Source organism: Mesoplodon mirus (assembly GCF_964341445.2).
Source record: "Mesoplodon mirus genome assembly, chromosome: 5".
Taxonomy (NCBI): Eukaryota; Metazoa; Chordata; class Mammalia; order Artiodactyla; family Ziphiidae; genus Mesoplodon; species Mesoplodon mirus.
The window spans coordinates 45669648-45692627 of record NC_138980.1 but is presented as its reverse complement, the minus strand read 5'-3'; the positions used below and the strand labels follow the sequence as shown (position 1 = coordinate 45692627).

At 41.3% G+C, this 22980-nt stretch overlaps 1 protein-coding gene across 1 annotated transcript in view; it reads right to left on the bottom strand.

Moving 5' to 3' along the window:
• Positions 1 to 22780, bottom strand: part of CALR3 (calreticulin 3) — a 31304-nt gene extending 8524 nt beyond the window's left edge. The window contains exons 1-5 of the mRNA XM_082623070.1: positions 22672 to 22780; positions 22361 to 22462; positions 19524 to 19727; positions 5844 to 5938; positions 289 to 477 (exon numbers count right to left, since the gene is read on the bottom strand). Coding sequence (XP_082479196.1) covers positions 289 to 477; positions 5844 to 5938; positions 19524 to 19727; positions 22361 to 22462; positions 22672 to 22762 — 681 coding nt within the window. The 5' untranslated portion in view covers positions 22763 to 22780. The remainder of the gene's footprint in view (positions 1 to 288; positions 478 to 5843; positions 5939 to 19523; positions 19728 to 22360; positions 22463 to 22671) is intronic.
• Positions 22781 to 22980: the final 200 nt, after the last annotated feature.

Below are 22980 nucleotides of genomic sequence, written 5' to 3'. Positions count from 1 at the left end.
AAGAAAATCATTTTTATAAAGGTTGCTGATACATTTTCCTTTTTTAAAAAAAACATTGGTTACAAAAACAAACCCTACTTGCTTTCATCTCAGATATTTTAACTCTTTCATAATACCTTTAAGTGTGCAGCTGTGTGGCTTGTCTCAGCATATGTGCTTTGAGGAGGGCACTTTGACTGTTGTAATGCTGTCATCATGATTCCCAGCCATGTAGCAATTGTACGGTACTTGGGTACTTACGAACTACACTTGTACACTTTCTAGCAGCTGTACGGGAAAAATCCACACCTGGGATTTGCCCTCTGTAGCCTGGTCCCAGTCCTTAGACTCTGCTGAAGTCTTCTCCATTTTCTTCAGTGATGTGAGCTGCCAGTCATACTCTATGCTGCCAGATTCAATCGACTGACCATCAATTTTCACTTCGTAAGTGAGGTCTGGTCTTAAAATCAGAGTGTAGAGGTGTGTGAAGCTATCAACCTGAATGTTTTGGGGGAGAAAAGGAAAAGAATGAGACCCTTAACGTTTCAAGGCAGGTCTAGATATGCAGCGTACGTCGTCATGGGTCAAAGCCTTCTTGTAAACAGAAGGCAGAGACGTTCTAGAAATAGGGGTTGACTTGACAATGAAAGGGTGTCCTACAGAAGACTCACCCCTTGTAGAATACTTCCTCACTACTGGCAGCCTTCTCTTGAGTGGCTGATTCCCTTTTGTGCAAAGACAATGGCTTTCACCTATAATCCCCCAGGCAGTTATGATGGGGTGATTGGTGTAAACCGAGGGGCCAGTGCGTTGTTGGACTTAAGAAAAGTTATATGCAAAACAACTTCTGGCTCTGCATTCTGAAAGACACCAAATGAAGCCCACTCTATTTCTCAACACAAGGGAGAATTTTTAACTCTCTGAGTTGTCCAACAATTTAAGCTTGTGGAGGGCAGGCCTGGTGCGCTTTTTGGTCATGGTTAAAGCCTCAGGCTGGACACAAGGAAAGCATTTAACATTCAGTAAAGGAGGGCTGGGGACTTCCCTGGTGGTGCAGTGGTTAAGACTCCACGCTTCCACTGCAGGGGGCACGGTTTGGATCCCTGGTTGGGGAACTAAGATCCTGCATGCCACACAGTGTGGCCAAAAATAAATAAATAAATAAAATAAAAAATAAAGGAGGGCTGGAAGGTGGATGGGAGGGTATCTGAGGAGGCTGGGGGTGACCAGGATGTATCTGACTGTCAGCAGCAGAGGGGACCCCTGCACCATACCCCAATAGCAGCAGCAGCACTGGGGGAACATGGGCAATGCCCATTCCCAGGTCAGCCCCGAACTGCTGCATCAGAGCCTCGTGGACCCTCTGGCCACTTTCACAGGCCTTCCAGGGTCTCTGACGCTGCTCAAGTTTGGGAACCACTGCCCCAGCATAAAGGCTCTGTCAGGAGGAGTCTCTCCCTGCTAAAAGCCAAATCAAAACATCTTTTCAGTACCCCTCTGCTCTGCCACACCATAGCCAATGACTCTGTCCCGGGACCAGTATTACAGTCTACTCTGTGTCCCCTCAACCCTTGTAGCCCGCTGTGACAGCTGAGTGCACAATTCTCCAAACGCTTTCCCCCTGCTCTCTGCCTGCCTTTGTCTCCACTTGTCTTTCTTAATTTAGACTTTGGGCTTGCTGGCCCCATGGCTGGCACCCTCTGGGATTTGTCCACCGGCCCAGAGCCTCCTGAGGGGTAACATCTACACCCACACATATGCAAACAGCTCCAAGCCAACATCTTTAATCCCAACCATCAGCCGAGTTTCAGACCCAAAATTTCCAACAATTTATTTGACACCTCTACCTCGATGTCTGCCTGGATTTCACAACCAACTGTTCTAAACTTGACCCCTGAGTCTGCCCTGACCCCTTTCTTGGCCTTTGTTTCCCCTCCTATTTAACAGCAGCGCCCCTGAGAGTCATCATCCATGCCCTCAGCACCCAGATTCCAAACATCATCAAGTCCTTTGGACCCTACACCTGAATCATCTGTCAAAACGCTCCCGTGCTCTGCATCCCGCTGAAGCCTTGACCTAAAAATTTCACCCATCTCCCTGCCTGTTGATCGCCACCCCTTCCTCCCCAGAACATCCGAGGTCTTTTTTTTTTTTTTTTTTTGGCTGCGTCGGGTCTTAGTTGCAGAGTGTGGGCTCTTCCTTGCCACAGGCGGGCTTCTTTCTAGTTGTGGCATGCTGGTTTTCACTTCGCTAGTTGTGGCGCTCAGGCTCCAGGGTGCGTGGGCTCTGTAGCTGTGGTGCACGGGTTCTAGAGTGCACGGGTTCTAGAGTGCATGGGCTCTGTAGTTTGCAGCACGCAGGCTCTCTAGTTGAGTCTCGTGAGCTCAGTAGTTGTGGCATGCGGGCTTAGTTGCCCCGCAGCATGTGGGATCTTAGTTCCCTGACCAGGGATTGAACCCGTGTTCCCTGGATTGGAAGGTGGATTCTTTACCACTGGACCACCAGGGAAGTCCCTTTTATTTATTTATTTTTTGGTAGGTCTTTTTTCTTCCCTTCCTCTTTTGTTCTCGTCTCTTGTGGTTTGATGACCATCTTTAGTGTTGTGCTTGGGTTGCTTTTTCTTTTGTGTGTGTATATCTATTGTAGTTTGGGGTTTGCTGTTCCCATGAGGTTTTGTATAGCAGACTATACATGTACAAGGTTGTTTTAAGTTTCTAGTCTCTTTCCTGCCTAGAGGAGTTCCTTTAGCATTTGTTGAAAAGCTGGGCTGGTGGTGCTGAATTCTCTTAGCTTTTGCTTGTCTGTAAGCTTTTGATTTCTCCATCATATCTGAATGACAGCCTTGCTGGGTAGAGTATTCCTGAGTGTAGGTTCTTCCCTTTCATCACTTTAAATATATCGTGCCACTCCCTTCTGGCCTGCAGAGTTTCTGCTGAGAAATCAGCTGTTAACCTTATGGGAGTTCCCTGGTATGCTATTTGTCATTTTTCCCTTGTTGCTTTTAATAATTTTTCTCTGTCTTTAATTTTTGTCAATTTGATTATTATGTGTCTCAGTGTGTTTCTCCTTGGGTTTATCCTGCCTGGGACACTTGGCACTTCCTGGACTTGGGTGGCTATTTCCTTTCCCAGGTTAGGGAAGTTTTCAACTATAATCTCTTCAAATATTTTCTCAGGTCCTTTCTCTCTCTCCTCCTCCTCCTGGGACCCCTATAATGTGAATGTTGGTGCATTTAATGTTGTTCCAGAAGTCTCTTAGGCTGTCTTCTTTTCATTCTTTTTTCTTTATTCTGTTCTGTAGCAGTGATTTCCACCATTCTGTCTTCCAGGTCACTTATCCATTCTTCTCCCTCAGTTATTCTGCTATCGATTCCTTCTGGTGTATTTTTCAGTTCAGTTATTGTATTGTTCATCTTTCTTTGTTCTTTAATTCTTCTAGTTCTTTGTTAAACATTTCTTGCATCTTCTCAATCCTTGCCTCCATTCTTTTTCGAAGGTCCTGGATAATCTTCACTATCATTATTCTGAATTCTTTTTCTGGAATTTAGTTGTTTTTCTGGGGTTTTATCTTGTTCCTTCATCTGGGACATAATCCTCTGCCTTTTCATTTCGTCTATCTTTCTGTGATTGTGGTTTTCCTTCTGCAGGCTGCAGGATTGTAGTTCTTCTTGTGTCTGCTGTCTGCCCTCTGGTGGTTGAGGCTATCTAAGAGGCTCGTGCAATTTTCCTGATGGGAGGGACTGGTGATGAGTAGAGCTGGGTGTTGCTCTGGTGGGCAGAGCTCAGTAAAACTTTAATCTGCTTGTCTGCTGATGGGTGGGGCTGTGTTCCCTCGCTGTTGTTTGTTTGGCCTGAGTAGGCTCTTTGGTGGGGCTAATGGAGGACCCCGGGAGGGCTCACGCCAATGAGTACTTCCCATAACTTCTGCTGCCAGTGTCCTTGTCCCCGCGGTGAGCCACAGCCGCCCACCCGCTCCTCTGCATAAGACCCATCAACATTAGCAGGTAGGTCTGGTTCAGTCTCCTGTGGGGTCACTGTTCCTTCTCCCGGGTCCTGGTGCACACAAGACTTTGTGTGTGCCCTCTAAGAGTGGAGTCTCTGTTTCCCCCAGTCTTGTTGAAGTCCTGCAATCAAATCCCGCTAGCTTTCAAAGTCCAATTCTCTGGGGATTCCTCCTCCTGTTGCCAGACCCCCAGGTTAGGAAGCCTAACATGGGGCTCAGAACCTTCACTCCAGTGGTGAACTTCTGTGGTATAATTGTCCTCCAGTTTGTGAGTTGCCCACCCAGCAGTTAGGGGATTTGATTTTATTGTGATTGCACCCCTCCTACCATCTCATTGTGGCTTCTCCTTCTGTTGTTGGATGTGGGATATCTTTTTTGGTGAGTTCCAGTGTCTTCCTGTTGATGATCGTTCAGCAGTTAGTTGTGATGCCAGTGTTCTCACAAGACGGAGTGAGTGCACATCCTTCTACTCCGCTATCTTGAACCAATCTCCTGAGGTATTTTTTTAAACAATGCAGGCCAGACCTCCTCCTTGAAAATCCTTGAGGGCTGACCACTGCATTTCTTTTACAGCATTGCAGAGTGAATCGGAGCCCCATGAAGATAACCTTGCTCCTCACCGAGGAGTCCGTAATGCTGACTAGCTGCTATGATCCAAGGCTCCAAGGCTCCTTCAGCAGACTTGTCTCTTATTTTTCTAACAGGCTGCAGAAATACCAATACCTGTTTGAGGGAGTTGTCAGCCTGCCAGTGCCACTCAGGGCCCGGTAGGCTTGCTGCCCCCAGGTGACCAAGCTCTGGCCTCCCAGGCACAGTCCAGGCCAGACCTCACAGCCTCCATCTGGTAGTGTCATCCCCTTTCTTTCCTGCATGCCTGAGCTGCAACTGAACAAATGCTCGGGAATCATATCATGAAGACTGGTCCTCTGGTCCAACACTAAGGTGGAGGAGGAAGACTTGGATTTTGAGCTCCCCTCCACCCTCAAGGGAGGGGTGTCAGGCCTCTGAGTACATGGGGGACCTGCTGATCCTTTAGAACAATCAAGTCAGCAGGCAGGACCCGGCGAGAAACCATGTTGCCAATAGAGACTCACTGGGGCTTTGTGAGGGTGCCGAGTACCCCCTGCTCAGGTCGAGACTGAATAAAGGACGGTTATGGATGCTTCCGCTCCTTGCTGTCAATGATTTTGAAATACACTGGCCTCCTGCCCAGATTCACAGAGGCTATGGGTGCTGGGGATGCCTCAGGGGACAGGTCCCTGCTTCCTGGTGCTTACCTTCAAAGTGTGGGGGGATGAGCTTTAGGGAGTGTACGTCCCATTCACAGGCCCACACACCAGGGACTTAATGCAAGCTGCCTCTTTGGAGAAGCCCTGGGTAGGGCCAATGAGTTATAAACAGGCCCTAAGACCTAAAATGACATTTTCACAGGATCCCCTGGGTAAAAATGTAAAGCATGTATGCATTTGTTTTAGAAATATTCCCATTTTAAATTGTTTTGGTATTTTGAAGATTAATTTCACCAGAATTTTTTTCACCCTGAGTATTTCAGTAATGATGATGGGTATAGCTGAAATGTGACCATCCTGTTGTAACCCTTATGGGGCATTTTATATATCAATGTCATGGCTCACAGTGAGAAGCGTACCCTCCTGGTGGGTAAAAACTTTGGAAACCAAACCAATCAAAGTGGTGGACAAGTGTCTCTAACAGGCCTGCTAAACTGGAAAGCAGGGACAGGACAGACAAGGCCCATACATAGTTCACTTAAATATTTTAAGGTCAAAACTATTTTCTATGAACTTACGTTATTATCTGGCAAGAGTTAACATGATCACTGATTTGAATATGAAAGAATTTACCTTACACCTGATTGATTTCTTGTTTGAGTGATACTGATTCTTGAAATGTAAAATAACATGAACTTTCATGACATCAAATCCACAAATATCGGGTCCTACAAAAGAAAATTTTTAACTGCTCTCAATTTCCTTCTGTCATGCATCACCACAGGATATCCCCAACCATTCTCCTGAAATAATATACAAGGCGCAGGAAGCTTACATGTCTGGGAATAATCAGATGTTCTTGTGGAGATATTTAAATGGATGGTGACACTCAGTTCAGGTCACGGTCACTGCAGCCACTTTGGATTGGAGTGTAAGCCAGAATGTGAGGAAGAGAAGGAAGGTCTAACAACAGTCTAGTAAGAGTCCCCCCATGTGCTGTCTGAGTCTCAGGCCCTCACTCTGAAGTTCTGACCAAGGCTCCTGTACCCATAGGAGGGCTTCAGAGCTGGACTGACTGGCTCCGATCCCAGTTCTCCTTCGCTGTTGAGATATATTTGCAACTAACATATTCACCTCCCATGCCTCAGTGTCCTGGTCTGTAAAATAGGGGTGTTAATCTTGACTTCACAAAGCTATTTTGCCAATTCAAGGGGCTAATGTATGTAAAGCTTTTAGTATGGCAATGCTCAATATTTGTTGTTATTACTGTTATGCTCCAAGACAACACACACACACACACACACACACACACACACATATATTCTTAAAGATAACACATCTTAAGCAAAAAAGAGGTTACAATCAGTACGTAGGTTCCAATGAACTGTGAAATCTATAAAGAGTTCTATTCAAAGTTAATGATTTTTGCTTTTGGCAAAATTTAACACCCATTTATGATAAAAACCTTACAGAAAGTAGGCATAGAGGGAACTTCACTCAACATAATAAAGACCATATATGACAAACCCACAGCCAACATCGTTCTCAATTGTGAAAAACTGAAACCATTTCCTCTAAGATTAGGAACATGACAAGGTTGTCCACTCTCACCACTATTATTCAACATTGTTTTGGAAGTTTTAGCCACAGCAATCAGAGAAGAAAAAGAAATAAAAGGAATCCAAATCAGAAAAGAAGAAGTAAAGCTGTCACTGTTTGCAGATGACATGATACTTTACATAGAGAATCCTAAAGAGGCTACCAGAAAACTACTAGAGCTAATCAATGAATTTGGTAAAGTAGCAGGATACAAAATTAATGCACAGAAATCTCTTTCACTCTTACACACTAATGATGAAAAATTTGAAAGAGAAATTAAGGAAACATTGTAAGAAAAAGAATAAAATACCTAGGAATAAACCTACCTGAGGAGACAAAAGACCTGTATGCAGAAAACTATAAGACACTGATGAAAGAAGTTAAAGATAATACAAACAGATGGAGAGATATACCATGTTCTTGGATTGGAAGAATCAACATTGTGAAAATGACTCTACTACCCAAAGCAATCTACAGATTCAGTGCAATCCCTATCAAACTACCAATGGCATTTTTCACAGAACTAGAACAAAAAATTTCACAATTTGTATGGAAACACAAAAGATCCTGAATAGCGAAAGCAATACTGAGAAAGAAAAATGGAGCTGGAGGAATCAGGCTCCTGGACTTCAGACAATACCACAAAGCTACAGTCATGAAGACAGTATGGTACTGGCACAAAAACAGAAATATAGATCAATGGAACAGGATAGAAAGCCCAGCCCAGAGATAAACTCACCCACATATGGTCACCTTATTTTTGATAAAGGAGGCAAGAATATACAATGGAGAAAAGACAGCCTTTTCAATAAGTGGTGCTGAGAAAACTAGACAGCTACATGTAAAAGAATGAAATTAGAACACTTCCTAACACCATACACAAAAATAAACTCACAGTGGATTAAAGACCTAAATGTAAGGCCAGACACTATAAAACTCTTAGAGGAAAACATAGGCAGAACATTCTATGACATAAATCACAGCAAGATCCTTTTTGACCTACCTCCTAGAGAAATGGAAATAAAAACAAAAATAAACAAACAGGACCTAATAAAACTTAAAAGCTTTTGTACAGCAAAGGAAACCATAAACAAGATGAAAAAACAACCCTCAGAATGGGAGAAAATATTTGCAAATGAAGTAACTGACAACGGATTAATCGCCAAATTTTACAAACAGCTCATGCAGCTCAATATCAGAAAAACAAACAATCCAATTCAAAAATGGGCAGAAGACCTAAGTAGACATTTCTCCAGAGAAGATATACAGATTGCCAACAAACACATGAAAGGATGCTCAACATCACTAATCATTAGAGAAATGCAAATCAAAACTACAATGAGTTATTACCTCGCACCAGTCAGAATGGCCATCATCAAAAAATCTACAAACAATAAATGCTGGAGAGGGTGTGGAGAAAAGGGAACCCTTTTGCACTGTTGGTGGGAATGTAAATTGATACAGGCACTATGGAGAACAGTACAGAGGTTCCTTAAAAAACTACAAATAGAACTACCATACAACCTAGCAATCCCACTACTGGGCATATACCCTGAGAAAACTGTAATTCAAAAAAAGTCATGTACCACAATGTTCATTGCAGCTCTATTTACAATAGCCAGGATATGAAAGCAACCTAAGTGTCCATCAACAGATGAATGGATAAAGGAGATATGGCACATATATACAATGGAATATTACTCAGCCATAAAAAGAAACAAAATTGAGTTATTTGTAGTGAGGTGGATGGACCTAGAGTCTGTCATACAGAGTGAAATAAGTCAGAAAGAGAAAAACAAATACCGTATGCTAACACACATATATGGAATCTAAAAAAAAAAAAGGTTCTGAAGACCCTAGGGGCAGGACAGGAATAAAGTCGCAGACGTATAAAATGGACTTGAGAACACAGGGAGGAGGAAGGGTAAGCTGAGAAGAAGTGAGAGAGTGGCATGGACTTAAATATACTACCAAATGTAAAATAGATAGCTAGTGGGAAGCAGCTGCATAGCACAGGGAGATCAGCTCAGTGCTTTGTGACCTCCTAGAGGGGTGGGATAGGGAGGGTGGGAGGGAGATGCAAGAGGGAGGAGATATGGGGATATATGTATATGTATAGTTGATTCACTTTGTAATAAAGCAGTAAGTAACACACCATTGTAAAGCAATTATACCCCAACAAAGATGTTAAAAAAAAAGTTAATGATTTTTAAATTGGCACGTAAGTTTTAGTCACCAAGGAAATGGAATGCTGTAGGACACTATTCCCGGCTCAGAGACAAAGAAGTTCTGAATATTCTAAGCAAGGTTTACAGGAGGGATCTGGAAAATCTGTCAAACCTTCCGAGACTGTTTGGAATTACCCTGCTGCGGCTTCATTGACTTTAAGCCATAGGAATGTACTAAAGTATCTGCATGTCTTTCTGTCTCAGACGGAATTCCACCACATTCACTGACCCAGGCCTGCATGAACAAACCCTGTGTAAACACAAGCAGATGACTGTGACTTCTTCTTGAACTTGCAGTGATGAACCTCCAGATTAAATAAGAGAGATCTAGGCTGCACATACTTACTTAAAGAACATTATCAATTTGCCAGAGTAGATGCGACATTTTACTTGGAAATACCATCTATGGAACCGACAAAGAACACCACATCTATCTCCTGGTTGAGTTCCCGGAGGACGGGTGGTTTATGTAATTTCCTTTTTTGTCATTGCTGGAAAACATTCCAGTTCAATTTTTTAAAACAAAAGCTATGTAAATTATTTGTATGAAAGTCTATTATCTCAGGATTGAAACATGAAATTTATTTTTCCTTCGAAATTGGTCAGAATTTTCCTCTCTATTCCTAAGCACCTACATACTTTTACTATTAAATTCAGCTTCAGAATGTGCCCAGATCTGACCAGAAAAATCTGGACATTTTCCATTAACAGCAATCATAAAATAGTTATGCAGTAATGGATTTTTGTGAAGAATGGGGTAGGCAGATGGGCTCTGAAATTGGGCTGACCTGACTTTGGGCAAGTATTTTAATCTTTCTGAGCCTCAGCAAAATGGGGGCTGTGTTACCCATTTCCTAGGGTTTTACACATAATCTAAGATTGCATGGGTAAGGCCTCTGGCAAGGGCCCAATAAAATATATTTCTCTCTTCCTCTTCAACACTAGCAAGCTGCTCTCAAACCAAAGGCTAGAGCTGAGAAATCACAAGAAGTGTTCTAATAGTGACACAATGGGTTTGGGTAAAATGTAACTGATGTTGAGTTACAAGCAAAATAATGCGGAAAATTTATATATATATATATATATATATATATATATATATACACACATATATATATATATATATATATATATTTTTTACTCCAACATATGCTGCTTTGCAATTTAAATGTAGCAGACATGCTGTGTATATTTAAAAGTAGTATTTTGGTGGATATTTGTGGTTATTTTGTTTACTAAATCTAACTAAATCAAATATTTGTGAACTCATCTCTAATTCAATAGATATTATTCTTTTGCCAGATATCTCTGCCATCCTGTTTTAAGAGAATAATAACAATAACCAAAACGGAGACATTTAAATTTATTTTTTAATCTAAATAAAGACCTTTTCCATTCCAGATTTTAAATTCAAGAGTAAATGTGAGGGACTTCCCTGGTGGCGCAGTGGTTAGCAATCCGCCTGCCAGTGCAGGGGACACAGGTTTGAGCCCTGGTCTGGGAGGATCCCACATGCCACGGAGCAACTAAGCTGTGCGCCACAACTACTGAGCCTGTCCTCTAGAGCCCAAGCCACAACTACTGAGCCCACATGCGGCAACTACTGAAGTCCACGGGCCTAGAGCCTGTGCTCCACAACAAGAAAAGCCACCGCAATGAGAAGCCTGCGCACTGCAGCGAAGAGTAGCCCTGCTCGCTGCAACTAGAGAAAGCCCGCACACAGCAATGAAGACCCAATATAGCCATAAATAAATAAATAAATAAACAAATAAATATTTTTAAAAAGAGTAAATGTGAGGCGTGGCAGGTAGAGAGAACTCTGAGCAGGGAGTCGGGGACTGCACAATCTGTGGAAACTTTGGATCAATCTAATGCTGTGTCCTTGGAGAAGTTGCCTCACTCTCCAAAATGACAGAGCAGAATTAGATCTAAATCTAATAAGTAATCTAATATCTAATAAAATAATACTCTTTTTACTTCTACAATAACATCAAGACCAGCTGTATATATAAATATAAGGACAGCATAACTAGGTGTCTGAAGCCTGATCCTGATCATGAAAAAATTTAAAATAAGCATGGGAAAATGTCACATGAGAGAAAATAATTTTAAAGAATAAGTCCCCAAATCTGGATTATGGATGGATATTTTAAAATACATTTTCATCCTTGAAGCTTTTTCTTTTCCACCTTTTTTTTTTATTGTGGCAAAATACGTACAACACAAACTTTACCATCTTAGCCATTTTTAGTGTACAGTTCAGTGGTATTAAACACATTCACATTGTTAGCCAACCATCACCACCATCAATCCCCATAACACTTTTCATTTTGTAAAACTGAAACTCTATACCCATTAAGCAATAACTCTCCATCTTCCCTTCTCCCCAGCCCCTGGCAACCACCATTCTACTTTCTACCTCTATGATTTTCACTACTCTAAGTACCTTCCACCAAAGGGGAAATCACAGGCTCGGAGGGGCAGGCACTTAGAGAATCCATCTTCCTGAGTCACCTCTCAGCAAACCCTACTTTCAAGTCCCTGGATATCCTGTCTCACTTCAGCTTTAGTGTGAACAGGATGTGTAAGACATGGGGACACTGAAATGGGAGGGCAGGACAGTGCCACCAAAATTGTGCCCCCGCGCAGCTCACCGAATGACCTGCTGACATCAAGGCTGTCCTGGGGAGTTGGCTGCTGCCTGAACATGGTTCTGGCAAAGAAAGAGGTGAGATGGGCTTTTAGGCTGTGACAGCATTAAAAATCATCAGCCATGTTATAAAGCAGAAACTAAAAAAAAAAAAAAAAAAAACATCAGCCATGGAGTTCCTTTGTCATGCAATTCCCAAACCCTTTTAATTTATTGAGGCAAAATTCACATCACATAAAATCAACCATTTTATTTATTTATTATCTTTCTTTCTTTCTTTTTCTCTCTTTTTTTGGTTACACCACACAGCTTGTGGGATCTTAGTTCCTCGACCAGGGATGGAAACTGGACCCTTGGTAGTGAAAGCGCAGAGTCCTAACCACTGGACCACCAGGGAATTACCTCTTAAAAAAATATATATATATAGTTTAATTTTTATTTTATATTGGAGTATATTTGATTTACAATGTTGTGTTAGTTTCAGGTGTACAGCAAAGTGATTCCATTATACATATACATATATCTACTCTTTTTCAGATTCTTTTCCCATATAGGTTATTACAGAGTGTTGAGTAGTGTTCCCTGTGCTATACAGTACGTCCTTGTTGATTATCTAAAAACCAACCATTTTATTTATTTATTTTTATTTATCTATTTATTTTTGGCTGTGTTGGGTCTTCATTGCGGTGCCCTGGCTTTCTCTAGTTGTGGCGAGTAGGGGCTACTCTTCGTTGTGTTGCACGGGCTTCTCATTGCGGTGGCTTCTCTTGTTGCAGAACACAGGCTCTAGGTGTGCAGGCTTCAGTAGTTGTGGCACATGGGCTCAGTAATTGTGGCTCACAGGCTCTAGAGCACAGGCTCAGTAGTTGTGGTGCATGGGCTTAGTTGTTCAACGGCATGTAGGATCTTCCCAGACCAGGGATCAAACCCGTGTCCCCTGCATTGGCAGGCAGATTCCCAACCACTGTGCCACCAGGGAAGTCCCAGTTATTGGAATTTTGATAGGGATTGGACTGAATTTCTTTGGAACTTGTAGATTGCTTTGGGTAGTATTGACATTTTAACAATATTAAGTCTTCCAATCCACAAACATGGGATATGTTCCCATTTATTTATGTCTTAATTTCTTCCAACAATAATGTGTAGTTTGCATTAGACAAGTCTCTCACTTTCTTGGTTAAGATGATTACTAAGTATTTTACTCCTTTGGATGTCATTGTAAATGACATTGTTTTTGTAATTTCCTTTTCAGATTATTCATTGTGTATAGGAATGCAACTGTTTTTGGGTTTGTTTTTTAACATGTTGACTTTGTATACTGTTACTTTGCTGAATTCATTCATTAGTTCTAATAGGGTTTTTCTGTGCAAGCTTTAGGGTTTTCTACATATCATATCATCTGCAAACAGATAATTTTACTTCTTCTTTTCCAATTTCTTTTCTTTTTCTTGCCTAATTGCTCTGGCTAAAACTTCCAGTACTATGTTGGATAGAAGTGGGAAGACAGGCATCCTTGCCTTGTTCAGATCTCAGAGGAAACACTTTGAGTTTTTCTGAGTATGCTCACTGTGGGGTTTTCATATATGCCTTTTATTACGTTGAATTTGTTTCCTTTTATTCCTAATTTGTTGTGTGTTTTTATTATGAAAAGGTGTTGAATTTTGTCAAATGCTTTTTCTGCATCAAATGTGATGATCATTTTTCCCCCTTCGTTCTGTTGATGTTGCATATTACATTGATTTTCATATGTCAAACCATACTTGCATCCCAGGAATAAATGCCACTTGGTCATGCTGTATAATTCTTTTAGTATGCTGCTGAATTCTGTTTAGTAGTATATTGTTGACGATTTGCATCAGTGTTTTCTTGTAGCGTCTTTGGTTTTGGTATTAGGGTAATGTTGGCATCATAGAATGAGTTAGGAAGTGTTCCCTCCTTTTCAATTTTTTGGAAAAGTTTGAGAAGGATTGGTATTCTTTCAATGTTTGGTAGAATTCACCAGCGAAACCATCAGATTCAGAGCCAGCCTTCCTTCCTTCTTTCCTTCTTTCCTTCCTTCCTTCCTCTTCCAGTTTTATTGAAATATTATTGCCATACAGAACTATATAAGCTTAATATACACAACATAATGATTTGACTTACATATACCATGAAATGATGACCACAATAAATTTAGTGAACATCCATCATCTCATATAGGTACAGAATTTTAAAAAAAGTATTTTTTCCTTGTGGTGAGAACTCTTAGGATTTACTCTATCAACAGCTTTCATATATAACATACAGCAGTGTTAAGAATATTAATCATATTGTACATTACAACCCTAGTATTTATTTGTCTTATAACTGGAAGTTTGTACCTTTTGACCACCTTCATCCCATTCTCCCTCCTCCACGCCCACCTCTGGTAACCACAAATCTGATCTCCTTCTCTATGAGTTTGCTTGTGAAGTATAATTGTCCTACAACATTATGTTAGCTCCTGGTGCAGAAAATAGTGATTCAATATTTTTATACATTACAAAATGGTCACCATGATAAGTTTAATTACTTTGTTACCATACAAAGAAACTACATTATTATATATGACTATATAATATATGACTATATGACTATATTCCCCATGCTGTACATTTCATCCCTGTGGCTCACTTATTTTGCAACTGGAAATTTGTACCTCTGAATCTCTACCACCTACTTTACTCATCTTTTCACCCTCCTCCCTTCTGGCAACCACCTGTTCTCTACATTTATGACTCTCTACTTTGTTATATTTGTTCATTTGCTTTGTTTTTTGGATTCCACATATAAGTGAAATCATATAGTATTTGTCTTTCTCTGTCTGACTTATTTCACTTAGCATAAAACTCTCTAAGTCCATCTGTGTTGTCACAAATAGAGATTTCATTCCTTTTTATGACTGAGTAATATTCCATTGTATATATACATCTTCTTTATACACTCATTTATTGATGGGCACTTATATTCCTTCCATATCTTGGCTAATGGAAATAATGCTGCAATGAACATAGGGGAGCATATATCTAGCCATTCTGACAGGTGTGAGGTGATATCTCATTGTGGTTTTGATTTGCATTTCTCTGATGATTAGTGATGTTGAACGTCTTTCATTTGTCTTTTGGCCATCTGTATGCCTTCTTTGGAAAAATGTCAATTCAGGTCCTCTGCCCATTTTGTGGTTGGGCTTTTTTTTGGATGTTGAGTTCTATGAGTTCTTCATTTTGGATATTAACTCTTTATTGAATCTATCATTTGCAAATCTCCTCTCCCATTCAGTAGGCTGCCTTTTCATTTTGTTCGTGGTTTCCTTCACTGTGCAAAGGCTTTTGAGTTTGATGTAGTCCCATTTATTTATTTTTGCTTTTGTTCCCCTTGCCTGAGGAGACAGATGCAAAAAAAATATTGCTTAAGCTGAAGTCAAAGAGCATACTGCCTGTTTTCTTCTAGGAGTTTTATGGTTTCAGGTTGTAATTTAAGTCTTTAATCCATTTTGAGTTTATTTTTGTATATAGTGAGAGAGTAGCCCAGTTTTCCCAAAACTATTTATTGAAGAGGCTGTCTTTTTCCCATTGTAAGCTTTTGCCTTTTTTGTTGTGGATTGACATATATAAGCATGGGTTCATTTCTGAAATCTTTATTCTGTTTCACTGATCTGTGTGTTTGTTTCTATGCCAGTACCATACTGTTTTGATTACTATAAGCTTTGTAGTATAGTTTGAAATCAGGGAGTGTGGTATCTCCAGCTTTGTTACTCTTTCTCAAAATTGTTCTGCCTATTTGGGGTCATTGTGTTTCCATACAGATTTTAGAATTATTTGTTCTCGTTTGTGAAAAATGCCATTGGTATTTTGATAGGGATTGCATTGAACCTGTATATTGCCTTGGGGAAGATGGATATTTTAACAATATTAATTCTTCCAATCCATGAGGTATACCTTTCAATTTGTTTGTGTCATCTTCAATTTCTTTCTTCAGTGCCTTATAGTTTTCTGAGCACAGGACTTTTACCTCCTTAGTTAGATTTATTCCTAGGTATTTTATTCTTTTTGATGCAACTGTAAATGGGTTTGTTTTCCTAATTTTTCTGATAGTTTGTTGTTGGTGTATGGAAAGAAAACAGATTTCTGTATATTAATTTTATATCCTGCAGTTTTACTGAATTTATTAGTTCTAGTAGTATTTTGGCAGTGTCTTTAGTATTGTCTATGTATAGTACCATGTCATCTGCACACAGTGACAGTTGTACCTCTTCCTTTCTAATTTGGATTCCTTTTATTTATTTTTCTTCTCTGATTGCTGTAGCCAGGACTTCCAATACTATGTTGAATAAAAGTGGCAAGAGTGGGCATCCTTATCTCATTCCTGATCTTAGAGGAAATGCTTTCAGCTTTTCACCACTGAATATAATGTTGGCTGTAGGTTTGTCATATATGGCCTTTATTATGTTGAGGTATATTCCCTATATACTCACTTTGTTGAGACAAGGCTTTTCTTTGTTGGGATAATTTTGTTTACTGCTTCAATTTCCTTACGACTTATAGGTCTATTCAGATTTCCTCTTTCTTTGTGATTGAGTCTTGGTAGGTTTTGTGTTTCTAGGAATTTGTCCCTTTCATCTAGGTTATCCAACTTTTTGGTGTACAAATATTCATAGTACTCTCTTATAATCCCTTTTATTTCTGTAGACAAGGTAGTAACATCCTCACTTTCACTTCTGATTTTAGTAATCTGAGTCTTCTCTCTTCTTCCCTTAGTCCATCTAGCTAGTTATTGATGTCACAAAGTTACATCTTTATAGGCTGTGTCCCCTAAAACATAAACTAATAATTCTTTAAAATGCATTTGTCTCTTAAATTATGTAGAAAACTAGATTTGTAGTTACAAACCAAAGTTACAGTAATATTAGCTTTTACACAAATAATTGTTTTTCCTTAAATGTATTAGTCTCTTAAATCATGAAAACAAAAAGTGTAGTTATAAACCATTGTTAAATAATACTTTTATAATTATATTTACTTTTATTGAGATTTTTATTTCTCCATATAGGTTCAAGTTACTGTCTAGTGAGTGTCCTTTCATTTCACCTTGCAGGACTCCCTTGAGCATTTCTTGTAAAGCAGTTCTAGTGGTTACAAACTCCCTCAGCTTTTCTGTCTTAATTTTTCCACATATTTGAAGAACAGTTCTGCCAAATGTGAGTTTTTATTGAGAGTTGTTTTTTTTTCTTTTCACTTTGAATCCACTGTCTTGTGGCCTCCAAAGTTTCTGATGAGAAATCTACTGATAAGCTTATTGCAAACGCCTTGTATGTGATGATTTGCTTCCCTCTTGCTGCTTTCAGCATTTTTTGTCTTTGCTTTTTGCAAGTTTGATTGCACTGTGTCTTGGTGTGGACCTCTTTGGGTTCATCTTACCTGGAGTTCATAGAGCTTCTTGGATATTTATATTCATGTATTTCATCAAATGTGGAAGTTTTCAGCCTTTGTTTTTTCAAATATTCTCTCCCTCTGGTTTTTCTCTCTCTTCTCCTTCTGTGACTCCCACAATGTGTACGTTGGTCTGTTTGATGGTGTCCCACAGGTCCCTTAGCCTCTGTTTGCTCTCCTTCAATCTTGTTTCTTTCTGCTCCTCAGCCTTGATAATTTCAATTATCCTATCTTCAAGATCTGTTTCTTTCTTCTGCTTGCTCAAATCTGCCTTTGACTCTTCTAGTGAACTCTTCACGTCAGTTTACTTTTCAGCTCCAGAATTTGATTTTGGTTTCTTGTTAAGTATTCTATCTCCTTACTGATATTTCCATTTTACTCTCATTTTTCTTGACTTTCACTACATCTTCATTTAGTTCTTTTAGCATCATTCAGACAGTTATTTAAGTCTAATAGATCTGCCATTAGGTCTTTTTTTCAGGGACAGTTTATGTTGATTTATTCTTTTCATTTGAATGGGCCACACTTTCCTGTTTCTTTGTATACCTTGTGATTATTTGTTAAACACTGGACATATGAGTCTAATAATGAATGTTAAGTCTGGAAATTGGATTCTCCTCCTTCTGCAAGGTTTGCTGTGTTGTTGTTGGTTTTTTGACTGATTGTTGAAGGCTGGCTCTGTACCAAGGGTCAGCCTGGGATGTAAACTTAAGGTTTTCTCAGGTCTTTTCTGAGTGTTTTCCTGTGTATGTGTGGTCACTTTCTAATTTTCCCTGCATATGTAGTTGTTTTTTTTGTTTTTGTTTTCGTTTTCTCCTTTTTTTTTTTTTTTTTTTTTTGCAGTACATGGGCCTCTCACTGTTGTGGTCTCTCCTGTTGCGGAGCACAGGCTCTGGACGTGCAGGCTCAGTGGCCATGGCTCACGGGCCCAGCCGCTCCACGGCATGTGGGATCTCCCCAGACCGGGGCACGAACCCATGTCCCCTGCATCGGCAGGCGGGCTGTCAACCACTGCGCCACCAGGGAAGCTCTCTAGTTGTTTTTTAATGTCCTAGTCTTTAATGTCTAGCTTCCTAAAGGGGAAAAGGTGAAAAATGAAGGGTGGGAGGGAAGGGTTCTGGCCCTTTAAGTCTCCTGGAAATCATTTCAGCTGGAGGGGGAGAGGCTTACAACAATGGGGGTATGTTTAACAACAATGGCTGCCCATCTCTTTTTCTGCGCCTCTGCAATAAGAAGGGGCAATCAGCCATCAGAGTTCAGATCCTTGATATTTGGAGGACAGGGTCCTTTTTGCCTACCCTGGCTCCCGTAAAAGCTGCTCCAGGAACCTGGTGCACAGCTGTCTGTCTGCCATGTGGCTGGAGGTGGGAATGGGTAGGTACTTCTGTGCTAAGAACTGAAATTCACCCAAATTGACCTCCCCAGTTTTCTCCTGGAAGTTGCAATACTTCCACAGACTGCATAGTTCCCTGTTACATCAGACAGATTCTGCCAGTGCAAGAATGTTTCCTTGTCTAGGTGGTGAGACAGATTCCTGGTGCTTCCTATTCCCCCATCTTCCCAGAATCCTCTTCATTCTTAAACGTTTTTGAATCCACACATTTCAGTTATGTCTAGTTCCTGCAGCCCAATGTGGCCTTCCCAATTCCAGCACAGATGTTAATCAATTACTCCTAGTGTCAGGAGACATTCAATGTATTCCAGGGGTCAACAATCTCCTTTTTCTGTAAGGAGCCAGACAGTAAATATTTTTGGTTTTGTGAGCTATATACGCTGTCATGACCACTCAACTCTGCCACTGCTGCTTGAAAGCAGCCATAGACAAGATGTAAATGAACTGAGTGAGGCTGCATTCCAATAAGACTTCATTTGTGGACACTGAAATTTGAGTTTCATATTATTTTCATGGGTCAAAAGTATTGTCCTTCTTTTGATTTTTTTAATCATCCAAAAATGTTAAAAAGCAGGAAGTTCCCTGGTTGCCTAGTGGTTAGGATTCTGGGCTTTCACTCCTGTGGCCTGGATTCAATCCCTGGTCAGGGAACTGAGATCCTGCAAGCCATGCAGTGCAGCCAAAAAATTAAAAAACCCATTCTCAGTTCATGGGCCATAACAAACACAGGCTGTGGGCCGATTTGGCCCATGGCCAAGGTTTACTGAGTCCTGAGGCATTCAAAATACTTGGGGCTACATTAATGTTGAATAAATAACTTTCTCCCAAGAACAACAGAATGGTACAGTCGCCTTTTTAAATACTAATTAGGTTTAACAGTACTAGAAACCTTTAGTTAGATAAACTCAACACAACTATAGCAAAGTCAGTCTAAGGATTCTACAGGTGGAAGGGTTTTCAAAATCACAAATTGTTGTCCATACTATCTAAGCTCACCAAACATAATATAGTACTGGGATTTTCCATTCAGGTTCTTCTGATCCACGTCTGCAGGGAAGAGCTTAATGTAGCCCCCTCCACAGTCCATCTTCTGCTCATGTTTCACGGTGTACTGAATGATCAGAGTCTTCCCTTTATTGCTAAATGGTTTGAACCGTGCAGAGATGGCGTAGAATCGGCTATTTTGAGTGGTCTGCAGACCTTTAAATAAAAAGTACTCATGAAGGATTAGGAATGACACTGCTCAGCAATGCAGGGAATTAAATGGTTGTCCCCCCCCACCCCTGATAATAAACCTTCCAACCATTTATGTTGATCCTGCACCTATAGCACATTTGTACAATGATATACAATGGGCATATCACTAACAGGCTCTCTGCTGCCAGAGAACTTCTATTTCACATACTCACGTACATGTTTTTGTACTTAATATACCACTGTTAGGCCTTAAGTTATAAAAACACTTCAGCTCTAACTGACAAATATGCAATCTAATTATAGATAAAAGATTAATTTTGCTTCCCTTCATTTTCCAAGGGGTGGGAATGTACAAGGAAGCTTTGTAACAACTGGATTAAACAATGGAACATTCTACTTCTTTCCCTTAATTCTCATCTTAAAACAGCTATTTAAGAGACACAATGGCTGATGGAGGACAGATTGCTGATCTGGGGGAAAAAAAAAGTGCTTCACTGCCCTGGATGAGCTGGTCCTTGGGTGTCATCTGTGTGGTGGCTCTTTTTATGAAGATACCATTCTTTTGTCATCTGAATCTTGTAGTTTATAAGTTTAGCCATTCACTTCAAGACCAAAAACCCTTTTCAGTAGCCAAAAGGCTCTGTACCAATTCCTTATCTTATACTGGAGTATAAGACAAACCTGACAACAGGGACCTACTGTATAGCACAGGGAACTCTACTCAATATTTTGTAATAACCTATAAGAGAAAAGAATCTGAAATATATGTAACTGAATCACTGTACTGTACACCTAAGACTAACATGATCACATGATATTATAAATCAACTATACTTAAATTAAAAAAAAAAAAGACAAACCTGAAAACAGAGCCAGTCTTCTTTTTTTTTTTTTTTTTGCAGTATGTGGGCCTCTCACTGTTGTGGCCTCTCCTGTTGCGGAGCACAGGCTCCGGACGCGCAGGCTCAGCGGCCATGGCTCACGGGCCCAGCCGCTCCGCGGCATGTGGGATCTTCCCAGATCGGGGCACAAACCCGTGTCTCCTGCATCGGCAGGCGGACTCTCAACCGCTGCGCCACCAGGGAAGCCCAGAGCCAGTCTTCTTATAACCTACCCTTCCTTGCAAACATACTCCAGCCTCCATAACTGCCTATGCTGAGAGCCATCATTAATGAACCTGGCATTTTGTGTCAGTATGTCTAAGACTGAACTCACGGTTGACTCCCCACTCCCAAACCTATCTCTCTCTCTCTCTCCTACATTCTTCCCCCACTCTTCACTTTCTCAGGTGATCTGTAGCCCCTTCCCCTACCATCCAGGCAATTCCTAAGGCCATCTGACTCACCACCTCCCTCTGTGTCTCACCACACTCCTCAGCCACCACCATCACCTCTCACTCATCTCTGTCTGGTTAAATTCTATTGATCTTTCCATCCATGGCTTCTATGTTATGGTCCTGGGAGACCACAATGAAAGGGGTCAAATTAACTGGTATCCTCAGTGCCTCGCCTGTGTCTGCTCTCAGTAGACAAGTGCTGGACTGAATGAAATGCACAGAGTCTCAGGATTCCAGGTTGGAGGAAGGAAAGACATTGTGGGAAAAAACCAAATGACAACCCCGCTCCCTGGACAAGCTTCACAGACCACCTTATTATTTCACTCCATTTTTGCCATTACAGCCTGACAATTTGGAACAATGTGTATCCACAAAACAATGAGGGCAACACTGGAATAACAGGGCCAAGATGGAAGTTGAGTGGAAGGTGGTAAAGAGGGAAATTTTTCATCTAAATCAGGGGTTGGTAAACTTTTTTCTGTTAAGGCCAGGGAATAAATGCTTTACACTTTGGGAGCCATTCCTTCTCCATCCTAATTACTCATTTCTGCCTTTGCAGCCTGAAAGCAGCCATAGACTGTATGCAAATGAAGAAGAATGGCTGTATTCCACTAACACTTTATTTATGGACCCTGAAATTTCGGGCATTTCATTGAATTTTGTGTAATTTTTATGCATCACAAAATACTATTCCCCTTTCTATTTTTCTCCAACAATTAAAAAACGTAGAGACCACTCTCAGCTAACTGTTTGTACAAAAAACAGGCAGTAGAGGAGCTGTAATTTGCCTACCTTTGATCATCAGGAATGAGAAGCCAGAATAGAGGTTATCCTTGGTACTTGGAGACTACTGACTTGGGCGGTGGTCAGGGGTGTGTGTGTGTGGGTAGGCCAGGAGGGAAGACTCTGGGGGTGGAGGTGGGGCCTGAAAACGTTCCTATCTTGACCTCGGTGTGCAGTTGTAAACATTCATCCTATTGGACCCCCAAAGATCCGTGTGCTTGACAGCATATAACTTTTACCCTGTTTTTCTTTTTAACGCGAAAATAAAAATGAGAAGTACCTTCTAAACTTTTTCCTTCTGTAGGGCAAGACCCTCGGCTCTCCAAACCCATTTGACTAGTGCTTGTAAAGAGGGGGTATCTTGGTCAAGAAAAGAGAGAGAAGACAAAAAAAAACCCTACCCATGCCTGTTTCCCGACCTGTGAAATGGGTGTTGGGGCTGTGCCATACCTACCCTGAAAGGTTGCTATGGGGGGTTAAACATTTATCTTGATTTTCTCACGATTCCTACACTAACCTTTGTCTTTCTCTTTATGACCATAAAATTTCCCGGACGAGAGTCCAAAATACCCAAATTGGGAGTCATTGGTGGACTGCACCCATCGGTTCCTCCAGCGCTCTGTTGGGGGGAAATAACACCGGTTAGGGCTGAAAACTGTTAATTTGGGTCGTGGGGAGAGTGTTGGGGGCCCTCGAGGCTTCGAAGCTTCGAGGTTTTGCCACCACCGATCCCTCGGCGACAGGCGGGGCCAATGGCAACTCGGGCCATCCGTTGGGCACTGGGGTATGAGGGAGCTTAAGCCTCCGCCACGGGCGGAGCCCCTTCACCTCCATCTAGAAATTCCTCCTGGAAGTAGACTGTGGCCAGCGCCACCCGCAGCACACAGACTGCCCAGAGCGAGACACGAGCGGCGGCCATGGAGAAGGCGCGGCCACCTCTTCTCGTAACCGTCCCTTTGCGCTCAGGGGTCTCCGCGGCGCGTCAGCCCCTTCTCGGAACTACTCCCGTCACGCCTCGCGATTGTGACCCGAGACACCATTGGGCTTTGATGCGCGGTGCACGCCGGGTCCCTCTTCAAACTACCATTCCCATGACGCCTCGCGATAGTGACATGGAGCGCTATTGGTCGTTGGGGC